General features: G+C 42.3%; 2 protein-coding genes across 4 annotated transcripts; one reads left to right on the top strand and one right to left on the bottom strand.

Annotated features, from left to right (window-relative positions):
- Window positions 1–1133: 1133 nt before the first annotated feature.
- On the top strand, window positions 1134–11857 carry LOC124636287 (ribosome biogenesis protein BOP1 homolog). Of its 3 annotated transcripts, XM_047172321.1 has the most exons (13): window positions 1135–1320; window positions 2405–2515; window positions 2954–3031; window positions 3999–4230; window positions 5885–6047; window positions 6125–6266; window positions 6331–6654; window positions 6722–6889; window positions 6956–7130; window positions 7669–8156; window positions 9322–9467; window positions 9736–9885; window positions 11681–11857. In XM_047172321.1, exons 1-13 carry the CDS (start codon window positions 1237–1239, stop codon window positions 11832–11834), a joined length of 2415 nt encoding a protein of 804 aa, XP_047028277.1. In that variant the 5' UTR covers window positions 1135–1236; the 3' UTR covers window positions 11835–11857. The 3 variants fall into 3 exon arrangements, 2 of the variants coding, with proteins under 2 accessions (XP_047028278.1, XP_047028277.1); XR_006985117.1 differs by lacking the exon at window positions 11681–11857 and having other exon boundaries at window positions 1134–1320; window positions 9287–9467; window positions 9736–9872; XM_047172322.1 differs by lacking the exons at window positions 2405–2515; window positions 2954–3031 and having other exon boundaries at window positions 1134–1320.
- A 3025-nt stretch (window positions 11858–14882) lies between these two features.
- On the bottom strand, window positions 14883–17562 carry LOC124636288 (eukaryotic translation initiation factor 3 subunit F). The gene is made up of 6 exons (XM_047172323.1): window positions 17419–17562; window positions 17056–17202; window positions 15709–15932; window positions 15450–15575; window positions 15223–15375; window positions 14883–15012 (listed from the first exon to the last, which is right to left on the bottom strand). The coding sequence occupies exons 1-6, from the start codon at window positions 17525–17527 to the stop codon at window positions 14938–14940; spliced, it is 834 nt and encodes a 277-aa protein (XP_047028279.1). The 5' UTR covers window positions 17528–17562; the 3' UTR covers window positions 14883–14937.
- Between the last annotated feature and the right edge of the window lie 2911 nt (window positions 17563–20473).

Here is a 20473-nt window from a genome sequence, read left to right as displayed (position 1 = left end):
CTCTAGCCTTTATGCCAAAATAATAATTAAGATAATTCACTGTGTGACACAGTGAATTATTGATTTCCGAATGTCAAATTGATCATCACAAATATGGCGACTGCTCCTTGCGTTATCGCTTATTTGTAGTTTTCGTCCTATGTTTGTGCTTTCAGTTCCTCCAATAATCCAGTGTAATCGTTTTTTTTTGCGACCCGGATGCTACTTTTGTGCTATTTTATTTGCGATGCATCGTGCCTAAACGGTGTGCATGCAAATATTATACATCTATACATTTTTGTCCTATGTTATAATATAAGTTGTGCAATAAAGTAAATTTATAAACTGTAAAAGAAAAGTCTTTTTAACCCGCTCACCTTTAGAAATTAATGCTTCTTTACTAATTTGCTTATTTTTAATTAAAAAGCAAATTAGTAAGGAAGAAGTATATGCAACTATTCCTATAGCTATACATAATCCTACTTATATTATAAATGTGAAAGTTTGTGAGAATGTATGGATGTATGTTTGTTATTCAATCACGCAAAAACGGCTGGACCGATTTGATTGAAATTTGGTATGTAGATAGGTGATACCCTGGATTAACACATAGGCTACTTTTTAGCAACACACCACGCGGGCGAAGCCGCTGGCGGAAGCTAGTATACCTATATATCTATAGCTATACATACTATTAAAAGTTTGCGGATGCAGTTAATAGAGGCGCTAGTTGTCCGATCAATTGACATTTGCAGTCTACAAAAAAAACCGGTGAGAGGGCTCTCTATACCCGATATATTACTTTCCTCTATGATAAGCGTTTTAAAGCTCGACTGTTTGCACCACAGATTACTATGCTATGGGTAGCCACAATATATTATGAAGATAAACCAAGTTGTGAGAAGAACCTTTTAACAATTTGATAATTGATAATATTGATATCTTTTGTGTCAAGGCAAGGTTGTGGTGAAAACCGCTATTTAAACTTTTTAAAAAAGGTCCCGACGAATTGAGAACCTTCTCCTTTTTTTTTGAAGTTCGGTTTAAAATAACCCCTGATGGGAGGAGGAGAGAAGGGTAGGTTTGACGATCGTACTGCTTTTTGTATTTTTTTGGATTGACAACACTGATCGCAGTAAATTGACAGTTATTGTTATCAATCAATGTGACAGCGGCACGGCGAGAGTGATTAGATGTCAAAAACACGTGTTGTTATTACAGTGAAAAGGGAAATAATATGCGATTATTATAGTTAAAATGCCTCCATTCAAGCAAGGATTACTCAAAAGAAAAGCGGGATTTGAAGGATCTCAAAATGTATCATTAAAAGTTTCTAACGAAGTAAGTGTAGATTTATAATTCATGAAATCGCAGTGTTTTGTTGCAACTCACCATGCTGCCGGTTGTCATCCGTTTATCATTATTGTTCTTTATATATTTTTACCTACATATAGTGTAACCAACATAATACGCAATAATCAACATAATGAATACCCAAAATTTAGCACCTTACACTCATTTGCATTTTCAATCGCCTGGCTATGTAATACCTGTGCGGATCGATCAACCGTTTACTAATGCTTGGCGTGATCGGTCGATCTGAGGATGGGTGATCATCTAGTCATGACGAGTTCTTCCGTATTTCGGAAAGTACGTTAAGTTAGTGGATCCCTGGTGTCGTACGAACATCTTTTGGCAGTCGTGTTACTGGTAGGGGTAGCTAGGTTTGTGCATGGTATTTGGTTTATAAACAACATTGGGATTTAAGAAAACTGTACATTATGCAACATGTTTTCTGATAAACTTTGAGTTAGAGTGTAGATGCTAATATTGTGATAGCCAGAAGCAAATATCCATTTCTAAGCCCATTCTTTGTCAGTACGGGTAGTCATTCAATGTACGCATCCATCCTCCAAGCCTTTTTTGGTCAGTGGGTCGTCTTAGGTTTTTTCTCAACTATGTTGGGGTTGGCTTCCAGTCTACCCGGATGTAGCTGAGTACCAGTGCTTTACAAGGAGCAACTGCCCTATCTGACCTCCTAAACCCAGTTATCCGGGCATCCCAATACCCCTTGGTTAGACTGGTGTCAGACTTACTGGCTTCTAACTACCTGTAACAACTGCCAAGGATGTTCAATGAGAACTGGGACCTACAGTTTAACTGTACAGTACCATCCGAAACACAGTCATTGTTGTCTAAGATATACTTAGAAAGTACATACAAACTTAGAAAAGTTGTATTGGTACTTGCCTGACCTGGAATCGAACCCACACCCTCATACTGGAGAGGTTGGTTCTTCGCCCACGAGGCCACCACGAATTATTTTTCTTTAGTCATTCTATTTACGCACTAATAATTAAATCATGTTTTATTTTTACAGTATTTTTCTTAAATAATTGTAAAATGATTGATTGATGTTTTTCAGTCAGAAGAAGAGTCAGAATCAGAGGAGTTGATAGCTGGCACACTGGATGCAGAAGGAGACGCTACCGACTCGGAGCACGAGGCCGGAGATGTCTCAGATCATGAACAAGATGTAAACCTTACTCACTAATATCAACTTCATACAATTAGTTATTCTTTCACATGTGAACACTTATACGTTATTTGGTTATTGCTTTCATGATGCCAATACATAAGGGATATATTACACTTACCAAATATATATTGTGGTCCTATGTGATAACAGTATAACAGCTTTTTGAGTATGCTATACAACATTTGAGTACGCACTTAACTAAAGATACTACTGTTTATTTAAAAGTTTAGTTTATACATAAAATGTGGCTAAAAATAAATAACGCAATGATATAACAATGACTTGCTTTGCAAACTTTTGGCAGGTTTTTTTGCAGAATACTTAAGTAATGGCATAGAAATAGGCTTATTTAAATTATAAAAAGCAAAATATTTGTAATACTATCCTATTAATATTCATTGAAGTGGTTAGAATAGAGTTAAGAAAATGTTTCAGGAGGTACTATTTGATGAGAGTGCAGACTCTACATTTGGAGATGATGACCAGCCAGACGACGCTTCAGATGGATCATCAGTGAGTATTTTGGCTACAAGTCACCCGTCCCAGACGATACCTTACCGGCAAACTGTATCATTCTTTACAATACCTAGGCAATGTATGAAATATTATGAACATACGGTCTTCGAGTATGAGGGCGCGGGTTCGACTCCAAGTCAGGCAAGTACCAATGCAACTTTTCTAAGTTTGTATGTACTTTCTAAGTATATCTTAGACACCAATGACTGTGTTTCGGATGGCACGTTAAACTGTAGGTCCCGGCTGACATTCAACATCCTTGGCAGTCGTTACGGGTAGTCAGAAGCCAGTAAGTCTGACACCAGTCTAACCAAAGGGTATCGGGGTGCCCGGGTAACTGGGTTGAGGAAGTCAAATAGGCAGTCGCTTCTTGTAAAGCACTGGTACTCAGCTGATTCTGGTTAGACTAGAAGCCGACCCCAACATAGTTGGGAAAAGGCTCGGAGGTTGATTAAAATTTTAAGGGTGCTCCTTAAAAATAATCTTTATGATTGTGATTTTACTATAATCACAGAAATCCTAAGAAATCGAGCGCTACCTACTGTCGAAAAATGTAGACATCGGGTAAAAACTTGATATTCGTGTGTATATTGGTTGAGTCTATATGTTTTTCCTTTCATTTATTTTTATAAAGCTGTATTTGCCGCCATTTGTTTTTGTTAATTTGAGGCATCATGAATCAATGAAAAATAAATGGCAATAATATAATTGCTTGAAGACTAACCATAGGGAAAATATACATTTTTTTTTAAATCCCCCTACATAAAAACATTAATTCCCTTTAATAAAATAAAATAAGATAATTCGAATAGTGAATACGTATAGATTTATTTGTAAGCATATATATATCATTTTTGTATTTGACTTAATGAAGTTTATCGGTTATGTTGTGTTGCACCCTTAGCGTAAATAGCTTACCCTGGGGCTAACCGACCGACTGACATAATTATGTGAATTGCCACAGGAGCTAACAGATTCGGAAGCTGATGATGATTCGGAGGCTGATGACGACAGCGAGGAGTCGCGGAGCGCGGACAGCGGCGCCGAGTCGCACTCCTCCGCCAGCGACACCAAACCACACAAACAGAAAGCGAACAAGCCAGCTCGCAGCAACAATAACAGTGACGCCAGTATAGACAGATTAGCAGATACCATCAAGAGAGCGACTGTTAACATACAACCAGTAGAACAGAAAGGTACGTCACACACACATCCAAACCAAAACACAAACACATGACTTACTTACGCATCCGCTGCACATTCATTGTTAAACTTCAAAAGTAGCTAAAACTGTGTCGCTAGCCAAGTGTCGCTGAACAATTTTAATTTATGTTTTTTCTCCGTCTTATTATAGCATAAGTAATGAGTCTTTTGTTTATAATAATTATTTTTAAAATAGCAATTAAAATATTTTATACTTTACACTTCAGATCAGTTTGATTGAAGTTAGTTTTATGGCAGCAAAAAAAAAGTCTAGCTTTGACTTTAATTCACATGATTCAAATGGATAAAACACTAAAAAGCCAAAAAATAACTAATTTTATGTAGGTGCATCGGCCTAGAAGCCGGTGTCTAATCAAGGATGTGCCTAAGTTAATTTTGCCACCGACTTCTAGGCCGATGCACCTAAAATTAGTAAAAAAGTTTTTTATTTACAGCTTTTTAGAGATACAAATAGCTGTCACTATCCATATAAGTAGAAAGTTCTCATCAATACAAATATTTTAAGCCCAAGTACGAGGTATTTTTATGTACTGAATATGTTTCAGTTGTCGAGTTCCCTCGACCTTTTCTGGTCTTCATCATCAGGTCAGCTCCAAACCTTCGCTGTTGCAAAGATCTCGTCAATACAAATATTATAAGCCCAAACACGAGGTAGTTTACATATTCAGATGTCGAGTTCCCTCGACCCTCTCTGGTCTCCATCATCAGGTCAGCTTCAAACCTTCACTGTTGAATAGTGCTTTCAGGCATACATCTGAGTGTCAACTTTTTACCCTATGTTTGCCTACAACTTTCGAAGGTTGCTCTCGATTTCTCAGGGTTCCCATCATCAGATCCTGACCTGATGACTATGGGACCATCTGGCAGCTATTCCGCGTCGAACAAAAAAGAATCACGTAAATCGGTCAATAAACCTCGGCGTAATCGATGTACATACATAGAAAAAAAAAACATACCGGCCGAATTGAGAACCTCCTCCTTTTTGGGAAGTCGGTTAAAAATAGTTTAAAGCCTAGACCTTTAATTGGACACGATTACACAGATTTCAATACTTTTAGATTTAGGCTGCGTTAAAAACAAACTGACTGTCAGCCGCCGAATGTCAGCGTGTATGCATATTAGGCACTAGCTGTTTTCCCGCGGTTTCACCCGCGTCCCGTGGGAGCTACTGCCCGCACCGGGATAAAATATAGCCTATGTTACTCGCAGATAATATAGCTTTCTAATGGTGAAAGAATATTTAAAATCGGTCCAGTAGTTTTTGAGTTTATCCATTACAACCAAACAAACAAAGTTTTCCTCTTTATAATATTAGTATAAGTAGATAACGTATCGTCGGTTACATGTGAACGAATAACGTTCGGTCACATTCGGCGGCTGACAGTCAGTTTAGTTTGAACACGGCCTTAATGTTGTTGGAGTTCTGGTGGCTAACCTACTTTTTGTCAACTTGAGTGTTTAGCTACTTTTGAGCTTTTAGAATGTGTAGTAAAATCCTGCGTTATTGTTGTCAAGCAATTTATAGACGTTATATAGCGACTTTAGGAGATAGTAACTACAATGCTAATGCAGTAGTTATCAAATGTGTTGTCGGTTTGCGCGACTGAGTGGAGCGACGCGTTGCAGACGAGTACTCGTCGGGCGACACGTCGGACGAGGAGGACCGACGCAACACGCGCGGCGCCGTGCCCGCCTGGTGGTACCGCGACTACCCGCACGTGGGCTACGACCTGGCCGGCCGCCGCCTGCTCAAGCCGCCGCAGCGCGACGCCATCGACGACTTCCTCAAGTGAGTAGCGCGCCGCCGCCGCCGCCGCCGCCTCGCCTCCCGCCTCACCCCCGCCGTCACGTGCCCTCTCTGTGCAGGCAATGCGAGGATCCCGACTTCTGGCGCACCGTGCGCGACCCCAACACGGGCCAGGACGTGGTGCTCAGCAAGCAGGACCTGGAGCTCATCCAGCGCCTGCGCGCCGGCCACGTGCCCGACGCCGCGCACGACGAGTACGAGGTGCGTAGCCCGCAGCCCGGCGCCTGTGCCCGCCGGCTCCCGTCTGACGCGCCTGTGTCCGCAGCCCTGGGTGGAGTGGTTCAGCCGCGAGGTGCTGGCGACGCCGCTGCGCGCCTTCCCCGAGCACAAGCGCTCGTTCCTGCCGTCGCGCTCCGAGCAGCAGCAGGTGGCGCGCCTGGTGCACGCGCTGAAGATGGGCTGGGCCAAGACGCGGCGCCAGCTGGCCGACGAGCGCCGCGCCCGCCGCAGCAAGCAGTTCTACAACCTGTGGGGCTCCGGCGACGCGCCGCGCGGCCTGCAGCGCCACATCCCCGCGCCGCGCCGCGCGCTGCCCTCGCACGCCGAGAGCTACAACCCGCCGCCCGAGTACCTGCTCGACGCCAAGGAGGTGAGTGCCGCGCCGCCTCGCGCCCCGCGCCTCGCTCCTCGCGCCTCACCGCCTCGCGTGTCCGCAGATGAAGGAGTGGAACAAGCTGAGCGAGACGCCGTGGAAGCGCAAGTACACGTTCCTGCCGACGCGGCACGCCAGCCTGCGCGCCGTGCCGGCCTACGAGCGCTTCACGCGCGAGCGCTTCCTGCGCTGCCTCGACCTGTACCTGGCGCCGCGCGCCATCAAGATGCGGGTGAGTGTCGGCCGCGCCTCGCCCGCCTGCCTCCCGCAGCAGCAGCTGTAGCGCGTGTCTGTGCAGCTCACCATCCGGCCGGAGGAGCTGGTGCCCAAGCTGCCGGCGCCGCGCGACCTGCAGCCCTTCCCCACGAGCGAGGCGCTGCGCATGCGCGGCCACGCGGGGCTGGTGCGCAGCGCGGACTTCGACCCCAGCGGCCAGTACGTCGTGTCCGGCGGCGACGACGGCACCATGCGCGGTCAGCCAACCTTACATTTGCTCTACTACCTTTTTCAATGTTTCTATAGAAAACCAGTAGTGGAAAAGCTTCATTATCTCCTGAGCCTGGTGCTGCGAGTACCAGAGTTGTACAAGGAGCGACTGCCTATCTGACTTTCTCAACCCGGGCAACCCGATACCCCTTGGTTAGACTGGTGTCAAACGTACTCGCTTCTGACTACCCGTAGCTACTGCCACGGATAATAAATGACAGTCGGGACCTACAGTTTAATGTGCCCTCCGAAACACAGTCATTGATGTCCAAGATATAGGTACTAAATATTAATTAAATAAAACTCAAATTATAAAAAAACATTTCTAATTTGAGTTTTATTTAGTGCAGCATTTAAGTCCTTCTTACTGAAATATTAAATACAGTTTCGATCAACTATCTGCTACCTTTCCGAAGATTGTATTTTTCGTACATTTTGAGCAACGTATCAATGTGGGCAATCTGTGAGACGGGCGCGCGACTCGTGCGCGGGTCTCGTGCCGCGCCTGTAGCCTGTGGCCCGCAGTGTGGGAGGCGGCCACGGGGCGCTGCCTGCGCGTGCTGGCGCTGGGCGGCGCCGTGGCGCGCGTGGCGTGGCTGCCGGCGCCGGGGCTGAGCCTGGTGGCGGCGGCCGTGGGCGAGCGCCTGCTGCTGCTGAGCCCGGGCGTGGCGCCGGCGCGGGTGTTGCGGCGCACGGACGAGCTGCTGGAGGCGGCGCCGGCGGCGCGGGAGGCGGTGGAGGCGCGCGTGGCGGCGGCGGTGACGTGGGCGGCGCCGGCGCCGGAGGAGTGGGCGCGCGGGGTGCGCGTGCGGCTGGAGCACTTCCGGCGCGTGACGCACGTGGCGTGGCACGGGCGCGGCGACTACGTGCTGGTGACGCTGGCGGACGCGGCGGCGCGGGCGGTGGTGGTGCACCAGCTGTCGCGGCGCCGCTCGCAGCTGCCGTTCACGCGCAGCAAGGGGCTCGTGCAGTGCGCGCTCTTCCACCCCTCGCGACCCCTCATCTTCGTTGCCGTAAGTCCTTCTAATTATTTAGGTTTTGAAAGAATTTCCAAGACCCGTCTCTTACGATCTGTTTAATCGATATTTTTTCATACGTGACTGAAAGACTTGCCTGATATTTATACGAAAGTTCATTTTCAAATTAAATCAAATATTTTTTCATCCCACCCTCTCGGAAAGAGCCTTTACGCTTTGGGGCCGTTCAAATATTACGTAAGCAGATTTATTACAATTATTTACCTCCCCCCATCCCCCTTGTCAGCAAAAGTAGACAAAGCTTTTAGCCCCTCCCCCCATGCTTACGTAAACATTTTTCAATTAAAAAAGGATTTTTTTTATATTATATAATTATAATGTTATTGTATGCCAGTGCCCAAACGTATGCGTGTATATTTGCGGGAATCCCCGAAAATGCGTTTCGTTTTCAAGCATAGACAATGTGAGGGAATAGTAGTCCATTCGTGTAAAAAAGTAAATAACTATCAATAACATAATCATCATCTGGACTCCTCTACCCCCCATTTCATCCAAAATAAGCAAAACAAATACCCTCCCTCCCCCCTATAGTGCTTACGTAATACTTGAACGGCCCCTTTTGATATTGGTTTTTATCCTCTAGAGGAGCGGCCATTTTCTTTTTTTGCATTTAGTATTTCCTCGATGAAGTGGGATGAAATTATTATTTTTTATTGTTTTGAGGTCGATTTTAAACCTCATTACATTTTTAAACTGAGTTTTTGCGTAAATAAATTTTAATAGGTAAGAACATCTTTTTAACTTGCCATGTGTGACGTGTGTGCCATTTTCTTTTTTTGAGTTTAGAAATTTTCTCGATGAGGTGGGATGAAAAGTTACCTACGTGTTGCGCTCGAGTGCAAAGATTTTTCACCTTGTGCTCTTTGGATTCCCTCGCTATCGCCCAGGATTTTTTTTATTAATTTAAGAATCCTTCGCTTGCTCGGTCATCAAAATTGAGACCGCGGTTAAAAAGCAACTTTGCACTCTTGTATACCTAACAAATAACTATTAATTGTAAAATATAAGTACCTAAACAAAAGTAAAGACAGTGCGTTATGTCTTGCCATCGATGTTGTTCAAATGTTGTTTTACACGCTTTCTCTTCTTTGTACGTAAATAAGTAGACAACCGGCCGGTATAGTGATGTTGTGTGGCGCAGACGCAGCGCGTGGTGCGCGTGTACGACCTGGTGAAGCAGGAGCTGGTGCGCAAGCTGCTGACGGGCGCGCAGTGGGTCAGCCACCTGGCCCTGCACCCCGCCGGCGACAACCTGCTCGTCGCCTCCTACGACAGGAAGTGCGTCTGGTACGTGCCCCCACTCACCTATATTACGACTTGTGCTATTTATACATATATGTATAGGTTGTGTTATATTGGGGATTGCGCAATAGTTTGAGCGGATTTATCTTGTATTGTATCATGGAGGCTCAATTTGTAAAATATTCAGTCTGGGACTTAGGAGGCGATTCATCGAAAAAGAACCCACGCACTCAAACTCGAGAGATTGGCTCTTTACTAGACCACCATGAGTTTTTCGGAAATAAATTATTATTGGTAAAAAAATTGCGTGCAGGTTCGACCTGGAGCTGTCGTCGAAGCCGTACCAGACGCTGCGGCTGCACGGCGGCGCGGTGCGCAGCGTGGCCTTCCACCGCCGCTACCCGCTGTTCGCGTCCGCCGGCGACGACGCGCACATCGTCGTCTCGCACGGCATGGTCTACAAGTCAGTGCCGCCACATACACATCATATACTAAACAGGACTGCGCACTTATTCACAAAAAACGAGCCCAGTCAAACAGTTAGTACGGAGGCCGTCTGTCCCTTTCTAATAGGGTGACTATGAGATTAAGATATGTGAGACAAATCCGAATTTGCTAAGATTATTAAACACAGATTGGTATTGAAGCCTTAACTTACGCAGTTTGTTAGCTTAAGATACTATTATAGGCTTTTAATAATTAGCGGGAATTAGCAGTATAAAAGCAGTAAGTGACATTTATGTCGCTTTTCTTCATTTTTTGGGAAGCTATAACAATAGTACAACAGTTTTAGAATCCATCACACATATTTTGACTCATTACAAGAATTCATGGGCACCCTATAGTCTGTTTTTTAATCTCGTAGACTAAATTGACACTTGCAAAATGTCAAACTTCCAAATAATTTTGCTAGCTCTGTGGTGCAGTGTTGTACTTACGATACCGGTTCGTTGAATCGTAACTTTTTATCTATAATAGACGAATTTAATATTCATTCAAAGTTTTATATTTAAAATTCACGTACGTACACATGGCTGTACGACGTGCTACAAACTGCCAGGGATATCTGACCACGCAAAGCCATGCGTAATCATCAAGGATAAGCCCATTATTTCAGGATGACTTATTGTAAAAAGTTACGATTCAACGAACCGGTATCGTAAGTACAACACTGCACCACAGAGCTAGCAAAATTATTTGGAAGTTTGACATTTTGCAAGTGTCAATTTAGTCTACGAGATTAAAAAACAGACTTTAGTTGTTTGATTTACGAAAATGTTATTATTAGCTAACCTGTGGAACGATATATTGCAACCACAAGCATAAACGCAACTCTTTTTCACCATTTAATAGTTTAAATTGATTTAATACAAAAAAATATAAACAAAATTTTAAATGCTGATTACGCGCCAAGAATGTTCAGGGGCCCGATTCTCCTAATTTTACTTAAGCGACATACGATTTACGTTCGACTCGGTTCGACTGAAATCCAATCCCGACTCGATTACGATTGAAGAGTATGTGGCATTCCGCTATTTTTTCTTTGAAATAAACGTTTTTATCCTTTTCTGTCATTCAATAATGAATCATTTTGTTTGCAAATGATTTACGATTGCAATATGATTGTAGAGCAAACTACCGTATAGACCAAAATCACCAAAATAGCAGACCAATCGAAAACCAATCGAATATCGTTGGAATACGATTGGTCTTTTATTAGTAGCACTAGCAGAATGCCCGATATGGTTAAAACTGCTGTTGCGATCATATTGCGATTCGAGTTCTATTCGATTTTGACATTATTAACTTAGGATAATCGGGACCCAGGGTTACTGCTAGAAAATAAAAAAAGCACTATAAAAATTTATGTTCTTTACGTTTTAAGAATAAATACGAATAAATTAATGCGATTGTTATTAATTTGTTGACTTACAATTGTTAAAATAAGATAAGAATATAAGTGATTCAATTGTTTTTTTGGGAAGACAAAACTGTTGATCATAACATTTTTTTATGCTGGCAAGGTGTTAGAACGAGACACACGGCCTCCGTTCTAACTATCCCTTTCGGCTCGGATTTGCCTCTGTGTATTATGCAACCAATTTAGTACCTTATTGCGTTGGAATAGAGTTAATTTTCGTAAATATATATTTTGAGAGTGCGCAACTTGTTTAGTATAATATTACATTGTATGGCCGCCACTGTCGCTGTGCCCGCCCCCGGCCGAGCGGCCGCTAACCGCAGTGTTCCCTCCGCAGCGACCTGCTGCAGAACCCGCTGCTGGTGCCGCTGAAGCAGCTGGCGGCGGGCGCGGTGACGGAGCAGCTGTGCGTGCTGGAGCTGCGCTGGCACCCCGCGCAGCCCTGGCTGCTGGCCGCCTGCGCCGACGGCACGCTGCGCCTCTACTCCTAGTTCACAATATACGCTTACAGCCACGGCTCTGCTTTTATTGTCTTTCGCCCTACGCCATACCCCACCTAACACCCAATGCGAAGTTTTTACTATGACGAATGGCCAGATTGTGTTGTATTGATATTTCACTTCAAAACCTTTCAGTACTTTTGATTAACACTATCACGTTATGTTGTTTCTTTCCCTGGAAGCCGAATCTCCAATAGGATTTGCGAATTCCCCGGCGAAAATGGCCAATTTTTTTTGTTTTATTAAGTCGCGATTCGAACCATGTTAAAAACGTTCCAATTAGCTGCAGACCGAATTCCATTTTTTCTGTACCAAGTAACCAGCTCCTGGAGTCGAGCATCCAAAGTTTCCGCTACACAACGTTGAGTCCGTAAATTGCTTAACAACAATAACGCCAGAATTCGCCACTCATTCCTGCCGCCACACTTGTTGAGAAAGGATCCAAATCATGCTGCTTGCAAATCATATTGAACTGCCTGCTCGCACGCACAACATAACTGTTTTGCCTATAATTCGTGTATGAGTGGGGTACATATATGGGAGGATTAAAACGTAATACTCTACTCGGCACGTTGAATTTAAATTTAGATAACAGCTCCGGGCTGTCAATATCATTATGTAATATCTTTAACAAAAACAGACAATCGGCAATATCACGTCGGTCTTTGAGTGGTAATAGATGGTGTTTCTTACAGAGTTGGGCATAATCGACTGAATGATATGAAAGGTTTTGACGAAAGCTGAGAAATTTTATGAATCGCCTTTGTATGTTTTCAATGCGGTCGATGTACTTATTGTAACGCGGGTTCCATATCTGAGAAGCATTACTCCAGTCAGGTGACTCCTAACATAGGTGCAGTATTTAATAAAATTTTTAGTGGCTTGACATTTCTAAAGCACTTAGAAAAGCGCATTATAAATCCAAGCTTTATATAACACACAATCAATATAAACGCTTTTGCAAAAAAAGCGGGCACCTATGCGAAATCTTAGTTTTAAGGACTTTACGTGTATTTCAAAGGGTTTTAATGTTTTAATGATTGTGATATGTTTTTAGCATCAAAAGAGTTAGCCGAGCATGCGTGAGAGTGTATTCTAAATTTGAATTTTGTACAATTGCTAAGAAATTGGTTAAACCTTGTTTTGGACTAATTGCTGGCAGAAAGTTCGTCGGTGTTTTGAAAAGTTTTTGAATTGATTTTCAGGAAAATGATAATGCAGTTTTAATCAATGATTAATGTACTTTTTTGTTAGATAAACACATTTTTGAAAAACTATGCGTATTTGATAAAATTCTCACCTGCTCTAAATGGGCTATACTGATGATTGATGGCAATGTTAAAAGTTTCGGTATTTTAGTGTAAAGCGTTCTATTGTTTAGATATTGTACCCACGTGTTTTAAAATATCGCTTTTTCATAAATAAACTATCTAGAGGAGTATCAGTACTTTGAGCTGCGACAAAACCAATTTGAAGTAAGCAGTGCCGATCACAACTCGTCTCCTATCGGACTTTGACATTTAAAAAATACCAAATTTTGTGATTAATGTTAAAATTAACCACATGAAAAAAGATGAGGAAGGTTAAAGCTATCTAAAAAGTCAAATTATTGCCGCGTTGAAGCTCTCGATAACTCCATAGGTATCGGGTTACTAAACGACAATTTAGCTGAAAGGGAGTCGAGAATTCAAAATTATTGGCCAAACGTACGTTTCTTAAGAAATGAGCAGATAGCCAATTATTGTTATGATTTAAGGAGGAAAGTGCTGTAGATGCCAGAAAATCTCGGTACAGGCAAGTTTATTTAATAAAATGTCCGTGGGATGAAAACACGCCATTTGAACGCTCAGACTCATAGATCTTTAGAGGTCTACGGAGTTTCCCAAGAGACGTGGTTGTTTAAAAATCAGTGATAACGGGACCTTAAGGCCTCGTGCTCACAGTCTATGCGCTATTTTCTGTATTTTGTAGAATTTCAAGACTTTTAAAAAATGTCAAAGTCTGATAGGAGACGAGTTGTGATCGGAACTGTTAACTTTAAATTGGTTTTGTCGCAGCCCAAAGTATTGATATTCCTCTAAATTGTGTTTATTTACGAGAAAGGGATATTTTAAACCATGTGGATACAATATCTAAACAATAGAACACTTTACACAAAACTACCGAAACATTTAACATTGCTATCAATCATCAGTGTAGCCTATTTAGAGCAGGTGAAAATTTTATCAAATTCGCATTGTTTTTCAAAAATGTTTTGATGTAACAAAAAAGTACATTAATTAAAACTGCATTATCATTTTCCTGAAAATCAATTCAAAAACTTTTCAAAACACCGACGAACTTTCTGCCAGCAATTAGTCCAAAACAAGGTTTAACCAATTTCTTAGCAATTGTACAAAATTCAAATTTAGAATACACTCTCATGCATGCTTGGCTAACTCTTTTGATGCTAGAAACATATTACAATCATTAAAACCCTTTGAAATACACGTAAAGTCCTTAAAACTAAGATTTCGCATAGGTGCCCGCTCTTTTTGCAAAAGAGTGTACATTTTCGATCTTTGTAAAACATTTTTGTGCCAGGACATTCGAAATGCGGCTACAGATGCCTTGACCACTGGGGGCGTACGCCACGGATCCGAAATTTTCCACCTCTATAATCAGCAGTGCCACTAATGAGTACTGTAACTAGTACTAGGTGAAAGTTTTTAAATTCTCGAAAACTACACGCAATTTTTTGTTTTACGAATATTATAGCTACTTTTATAAGAAATACATCAATGCTTGAGTACCTATACTCTAAGCATTCGGTAAGTACTCCGTAACCACGCAGTCGGAGATAGTTTGTGAATACGCGCGCATTCGTGCGGCTTCGCTTTAGTTGTAAAAAATTTGACGCTTCGATGTGCTTCGACTCTGCGCTAAGTAGTATAAATCGACCCATACATTGGTTCGCATGAAGTTGTTGCTGTTCTCTAGAGCGAGTAGTCCAGAAGAAACACTGAACTTTAGTGTTGAATGCAAAAGAATAAAAGTCAATTTAGTAGAAATATGTTTATTGTATGAGAGGTGAGGTGTCGACCGGCGCTGCGGCTCACTGCGACGTGAGCAGAGTGAGCTTCTCGTTGAGCTGCAGCTGTGTCTTAATGAGCTGCGCCAGAGTCACCACCTGCACACACACACACTCAGTTATTATCTCCTTCCTTCACAGTTTAACTCATACTGTTTTCATTGCACCAGAGTCATTGTCAACTGATCACAGGCTAAACAATGCTCGGTACTCTAGGTCCGTCAGTAGGTGAAGTCGGTTGAGTGGCAATGGTATTAAATAATGTTTTAGTTATGTGTAGGATCGGTACAGAAGGAAGGGTGTAATCACCATGAGCAGGTCCTTGACGCTGGAGGCGAAGGCGTCGGCGAAGGTGTCTGCGGCGAGGCTGGGCACGGAGTTGACGAGCTCCAGCAGCGCGCGGCCCGCCGCCGCCTGCCCCTCCGTCCGCTCCGCCAGCACCTCCTCCACGTGCGACACCACCTGCACAGCCACGCTCACTTGTACTGTCCACTGCCCCGCGGCTGGACACCGAGCTACTGAGTCATGACGGTCACCTGGTCGAGGAGGCCCGACAGCTTGGAGGCGGCCTCGGCCACCTGCGCCAGGTCCAGCATGGGCTGCACCTGCCGCGAGCGCCCGCCGCCTCCCATCGTCTTCTGGCACAGGTTCAGCCCCACGATCTGCAACATGTCTGGCCGTCATTGCACTGCCTAGACTTCATGTGAACCGATACAGCATGAGCAATGATCGTTACTTCTGGGAGTAGTACGGAAAATAAACAAGAAGCAAAATGATAAACTCGTGGTCGGCGACCTCGGGCTCGTAGCAGGCGAGGCCGACGTCGATGGGCGTGAACATGCAGCCCTGCTTGCCGCGCGGCACGCCCAGCGCCACGCACACGTAGGCGCGCAGCCCCATGCGCGCGCCCGCCAGCGACGTGTCCAGCGTCACGTGCACCGGCGAGCGGCACTCGCGCGCGTAGTACTCGTGGATCACGGACGAGTGGTTCGTCACTTCGTTGCCGGTCGCCCACCACCCTGCAAGCAATGCTTCACCTCATTCTCTGTTCCTTTCAGACATTATGAACATCAGAGAAAAGTAATAAATCTCCATCTCTACAATGATCTCCATGCTGCATTTTATCTCAATCGGATTAGCCATTACAGTGTGAATATGTTAGAAACTCACACAATTTTCTAGAATTCATGCATATCTGCATTACCTTGGGATTCCCTGGGATGGGAGTGGGGCTGAGGGAAACTCCCCCGCCCCCCGTAAGATCATTAATTAATTAAGGCATGTGTTGCATTGGGCTAGCCTAGTAAATGTATGTATGATAAAAAAATAAAATGTTCAGATAACAATAAAAGGGAACTAGAATCAAACCTATTTATAATTTTTGATGTTCATAAATGGTTGTAAAAGCCTAAATGAAATAAAGTTATTAACAAGGGTGCTGAAACAGACGTTCTTGTCATGGATCAACAATTAATGTTATGTGGAGCAATTTTGACTGTCTGTGTCTTATTGAAGAAGAAACTATTAGCATTAGGGCTGCCATCCGTCCGGGTTTCCCCGGATTTGTCCTCGTTTGGAGGCCGTCCGGGCGGGGTTTCAAGAAGAGTCCAGGGGAAAACCCGGACACTTTTCATGTAAGGAAGCACCTCATTGAATTTAAGTTAATAGTAAATAGATTACAAATTAGGTATTATTTTGTCTAAAAGAATTGTAATGCTGCGGGGTAATAAAGGGAGGGAAGCGGGCTGCAATCTGCAACTATTATCAAAATGAAGAAAGCTAGTGTATGTCGGTATTCGAAAATCCGGGACTAAAAGGTGCAATTCCTGGACATGGAACAAGACTAGTAATTCCTGGACAATCCCGGATTTCCCGGCCATCTGGCAGCCCTACCTATATGTCATCAATATTTGAGATTTGACTGTTTTAAGATAGGTCTTGATCAAATAGTCTCTGTCTTCAGCATATGTCATAATTCTACACAGTAGTCAAATACTGATAAACTAAACACTTGAATATGTATATGTAGTCCCTTTCAAAATAAATTAACTTAAGGCACAGTAAACGGTATGTGGTTAGAGGCCGGCCAGAGCAATCAAGCAACAGTGCACAATAACAATATCACAAATGATTATATCTTACCAACAATATTTTCTGAGGCATTAACGCGTCTGTTGAGCTCGTACACGTCCATAGCGTAGTTGAGTTCAGCCTCCACCTGGTCGGCATGTTCCTTGTGTGGCACACAGAAGCAATTTGTCACTTCCACGACGCCCTTGTCACAGGTGCCTGTAAATCATAACATAACCTCAAAACTGTATAATTTTGGGTCGAAATTTCTTATGAGCATTAATCTTGTACTAAAGACAACATATATATCACTCGTATATGACTTACAATTATGGTTTTGGCTCAAAATCGAGAAATACTATACGTAGATGGGTTTAGCTAAACGCACTAATTATAACCTATGAGTACTTATATTGTTGCGAAAACAATGCTTACCCAATAAGGTACCAATAACTCTGTGTGAATCCGCATTTCGACGCTCATAAGCATCTACAATTTGGAATAAAACTACCGGGTGAATCTTGACACTTAAGTTCAGCGCCATGTTGGTTTATCAAGAACCACAGATTGTGTTAGGACTAGAGATGGGTAACTCAGGAGTGATAGATAAAAAAGATATGTATCTTTCCGTTCTTATCACTCACTCTTTGTATCAGTTTAAATCCGAATGTATCAGTGTATCTTTAACAACTCATTCAATCCGTCGTCCGTTTGTATCTGTGTTGCACTGGCACACACAGCGTTGAGCGGCTGGCGTCACGGTTTCTCATCGGAAAGTCCAGACATCTCTTTCGCACTTCCCTACTTAGAATGTTTTGTCTCACTTTCTCGATACCGAGAATAAGTGTTTGACCATTATTTTTATTTATTTATTCGATTTACACGGCTTTAACAGCCAATTACATAAATCGTAAACTTAAATTTAAAATGAAAAATAGAAACTTAAAAAAAAAAAAAAAAAAAAACTTAAAAATATTATAAACTGATATACGAATCTATCTATCCTAAACGAATCTATCACTCTTAGTTCGTACTGATTTAGTGATACATTGGATTGAATTGAACGAAGCGAGTCACTCTGAGCAACAGTACAATGTCACTCGCGGATTCGAAAGGATATAGAGATACAAAAGTGTGATACATATCCCAGTGATCAAAAGATACATATCAATCTTTTCTTTTCAATGATACGTTTTTCCCATGTCTAGTTAGGACAACAATAATCCTTTTTTTAAACTGACAAATGCCATTGCAAACTCGATACCATAGACATAATATAGTAAACAGGACTGCGCACTTATACCCAAAAACGAGCCGAGTGAAACAGTTAGTGCGGAGGCCGTCTGTCCCTTTCTAATAAGGTGACTATGAGATTAAGCTATGTGAGACAAATCAGAATTTGCTACGATTATTAAACACAGATTGGTATTAAAGTTTTAACTTACGCAGCTTGTGACCTTAAGATACTTATAAAGGCTTTTAATAATTAGCGGGAATTAGCAGTATAAAAGCAAGAAGATTCGAAGTGAAGACTGTTTTTTTTGTATTTTTGCTTCACATATAGACTGCTGAACCGTTTATGTCGCCTTTCTTCATTTTTGGGAAGCTATAACAATAGTACAACAGTTTTAAAATCCATCACCCATATTTTGACTCATTACAACAGTGGTTCCCAAACTTATTTTGTCTACTGCCCACTTTGAGAATAAATATTTTTTTAGCGCCCCCATTTTTTCACCTATTTAAAAACGACTATAACTTCAAATTAAATTAATTAATTATTGTGACCTATATATGTTTATTAACGGGGAATTCTAAACGAAACTTTTTGAAAAACCTGAGCGCAGGTAGGTAACATACCGCGGCGCTTAGGTCTCAAGTTAACTCTTACAGTGGCGGCGTAGCATCGGGTGGCACCCGGAGCGGACTACCTATTGAGCAGCCCCCAAAAAAACAACAAAATATAATCACCGACTAAAATTGTTAATTAAAGTAGGTACTTAAAAATCATGTAGAAATCATTCATGGTGCTTTTTGCCTGGTTTAACATAAAGAAACTGGAGACAGATCACTGCAAACTTGTAAAGCGCTAGCGAAGCGAGCCCGTAATTTTTGAGTTGTGGGACATAATAAAATCCAAACATGTTTTATAAAAACCAGGGACAATTGAAAAAGTCGCGAGCGCAGCGAGCGCGAAATTTTTGAGTTTTGGAACAGTAAAGTACCAAAACGAGTTAAAAAAACCGCGCAAATTGTTTAGTTTTGGGGCACAAAAGTATCCTAACAAGTGTGGAAAAAAAACACTGCAAAGAGAAGAAGCCGCGAGCGTAGCGAACGCAAAATTTTTGATTTTTGGGACGCAATGTTACCTAAAGAAATTAGAAAATAGTCACTGTTAAGTGAAAGGCGCGAGTGCAGCGAGCGCAATCTTGTAATTCATATTAGTTGATGTTCACAAGTCGTTGTCTAAGAGGCCTCCTAGCTAAATAAAATTAGAAATCACCCCCCAGGCCTCTACACAACGCCCCCATTTTCTTTCTGGGTCTCTTACCGCCCCCCCTGAGACCTGCAGCGCCCACAAGGGGGCGTTATCGCCCACTTTGGGAAACACTGCATTACAAGAATTCATGGGCACGAGAGTCGTTTGATTTACGAAAATGTTATTATTAGCTAACCTGTGGTAGCAACACTTTTTCACCATTTTTATAGTTTAAATTGATTTAATACAAAAAAATATAAACAAAATTTTAAATGCTGAATACGCGCCAAGCATGTTCAGGGTTACCACTAGAAAATAAAAGAAAAAGCAAAACACAAATTTATGTTCTTTATGTTTTAGGAAAAAATGCGATTGTTATTAATTTGTTGACTAACAATTGTTAAATAAGATAAGAATATAAGTGATTCAATTGTTTTTAGGGTTCCGTACCCAAAGGGTAAAACGGGACCCTATTGTTTTCGCTGCTCTGTCCATCCGTCCGTCCGTCCGTCTGTCACCAGGCTGTATCTCATTAACCGTGATAGTTAGAGAGTTGAAATTTTCACATATTGTATTTCTGTTGCCGCTATAACAACACATATGACATACTGAAAACTAAATAAATATTTATAAATATTTTTTTATAAATATTTATATCAAATAAATATTTTGGGTTACTCTCATACAACAAATATGATTTTTGCTTGATTTCATCAAATATATAAAAATACATATATATATAGAACATTAGTTTGCATGGTACGGAACCCTTCGTGCGCGAGTCCGACTCGCACTTGGCGGGTTTTATTTTGGGTATTTACGAAAATGAACTCTATTCCAACGCAATAAGGTACTAAATTGGTTGCATAATACACAGAGGCAAATCCGAGCTGAGAGGGATAGTTAGAACGGAGGCCGTTTGTCTCTTTCTAACACCTTGCCAGCATAAAAAAATGTTTTGATCAACAGTTTTGTCTTCCCAAAAAAATAATTGAGTCACTTATATTTTTA

This window comes from Helicoverpa zea, chromosome 14, assembly GCF_022581195.2.
Source record: "Helicoverpa zea isolate HzStark_Cry1AcR chromosome 14, ilHelZeax1.1, whole genome shotgun sequence".
NCBI lineage: Eukaryota > Metazoa > Arthropoda > Insecta > Lepidoptera > Noctuidae > Helicoverpa > Helicoverpa zea.
This window is presented reverse-complemented; position numbering and strand designations above follow the sequence as displayed.

Coding starts and splice junctions, on each gene's coding strand:
- LOC124636287 (XM_047172321.1), top strand. CDS start 1,237: ATGCCTCCATTCAAGCAAGGATTACTCAAAAGAAAAGCGGGATTTGAA. Junction 6,048..6,124: donor GCCATCGACGACTTCCTCAA/GTGAGTAGCGCG, acceptor CTCTCTGTGCAG/GCAATGCGAGGATCCCGACT. Junction 7,131..7,668: donor CGACGACGGCACCATGCGCG/GTCAGCCAACCT, acceptor TGTGGCCCGCAG/TGTGGGAGGCGGCCACGGGG.
- LOC124636288 (XM_047172323.1), bottom strand. CDS start 17,527: ATGGCGCTGAACTTAAGTGTCAAGATTCACCCGGTAGTTTTATTCCAA. Junction 15,376..15,449: donor TGTCGGGCCTCCTCGACCAG/GTGACCGTCATG, acceptor GTGGCTGTGCAG/GTGGTGTCGCACGTGGAGGA. Junction 15,013..15,222: donor GCGTCAAGGACCTGCTCATG/GTGATTACACCC, acceptor GTGTGTGTGCAG/GTGGTGACTCTGGCGCAGCT.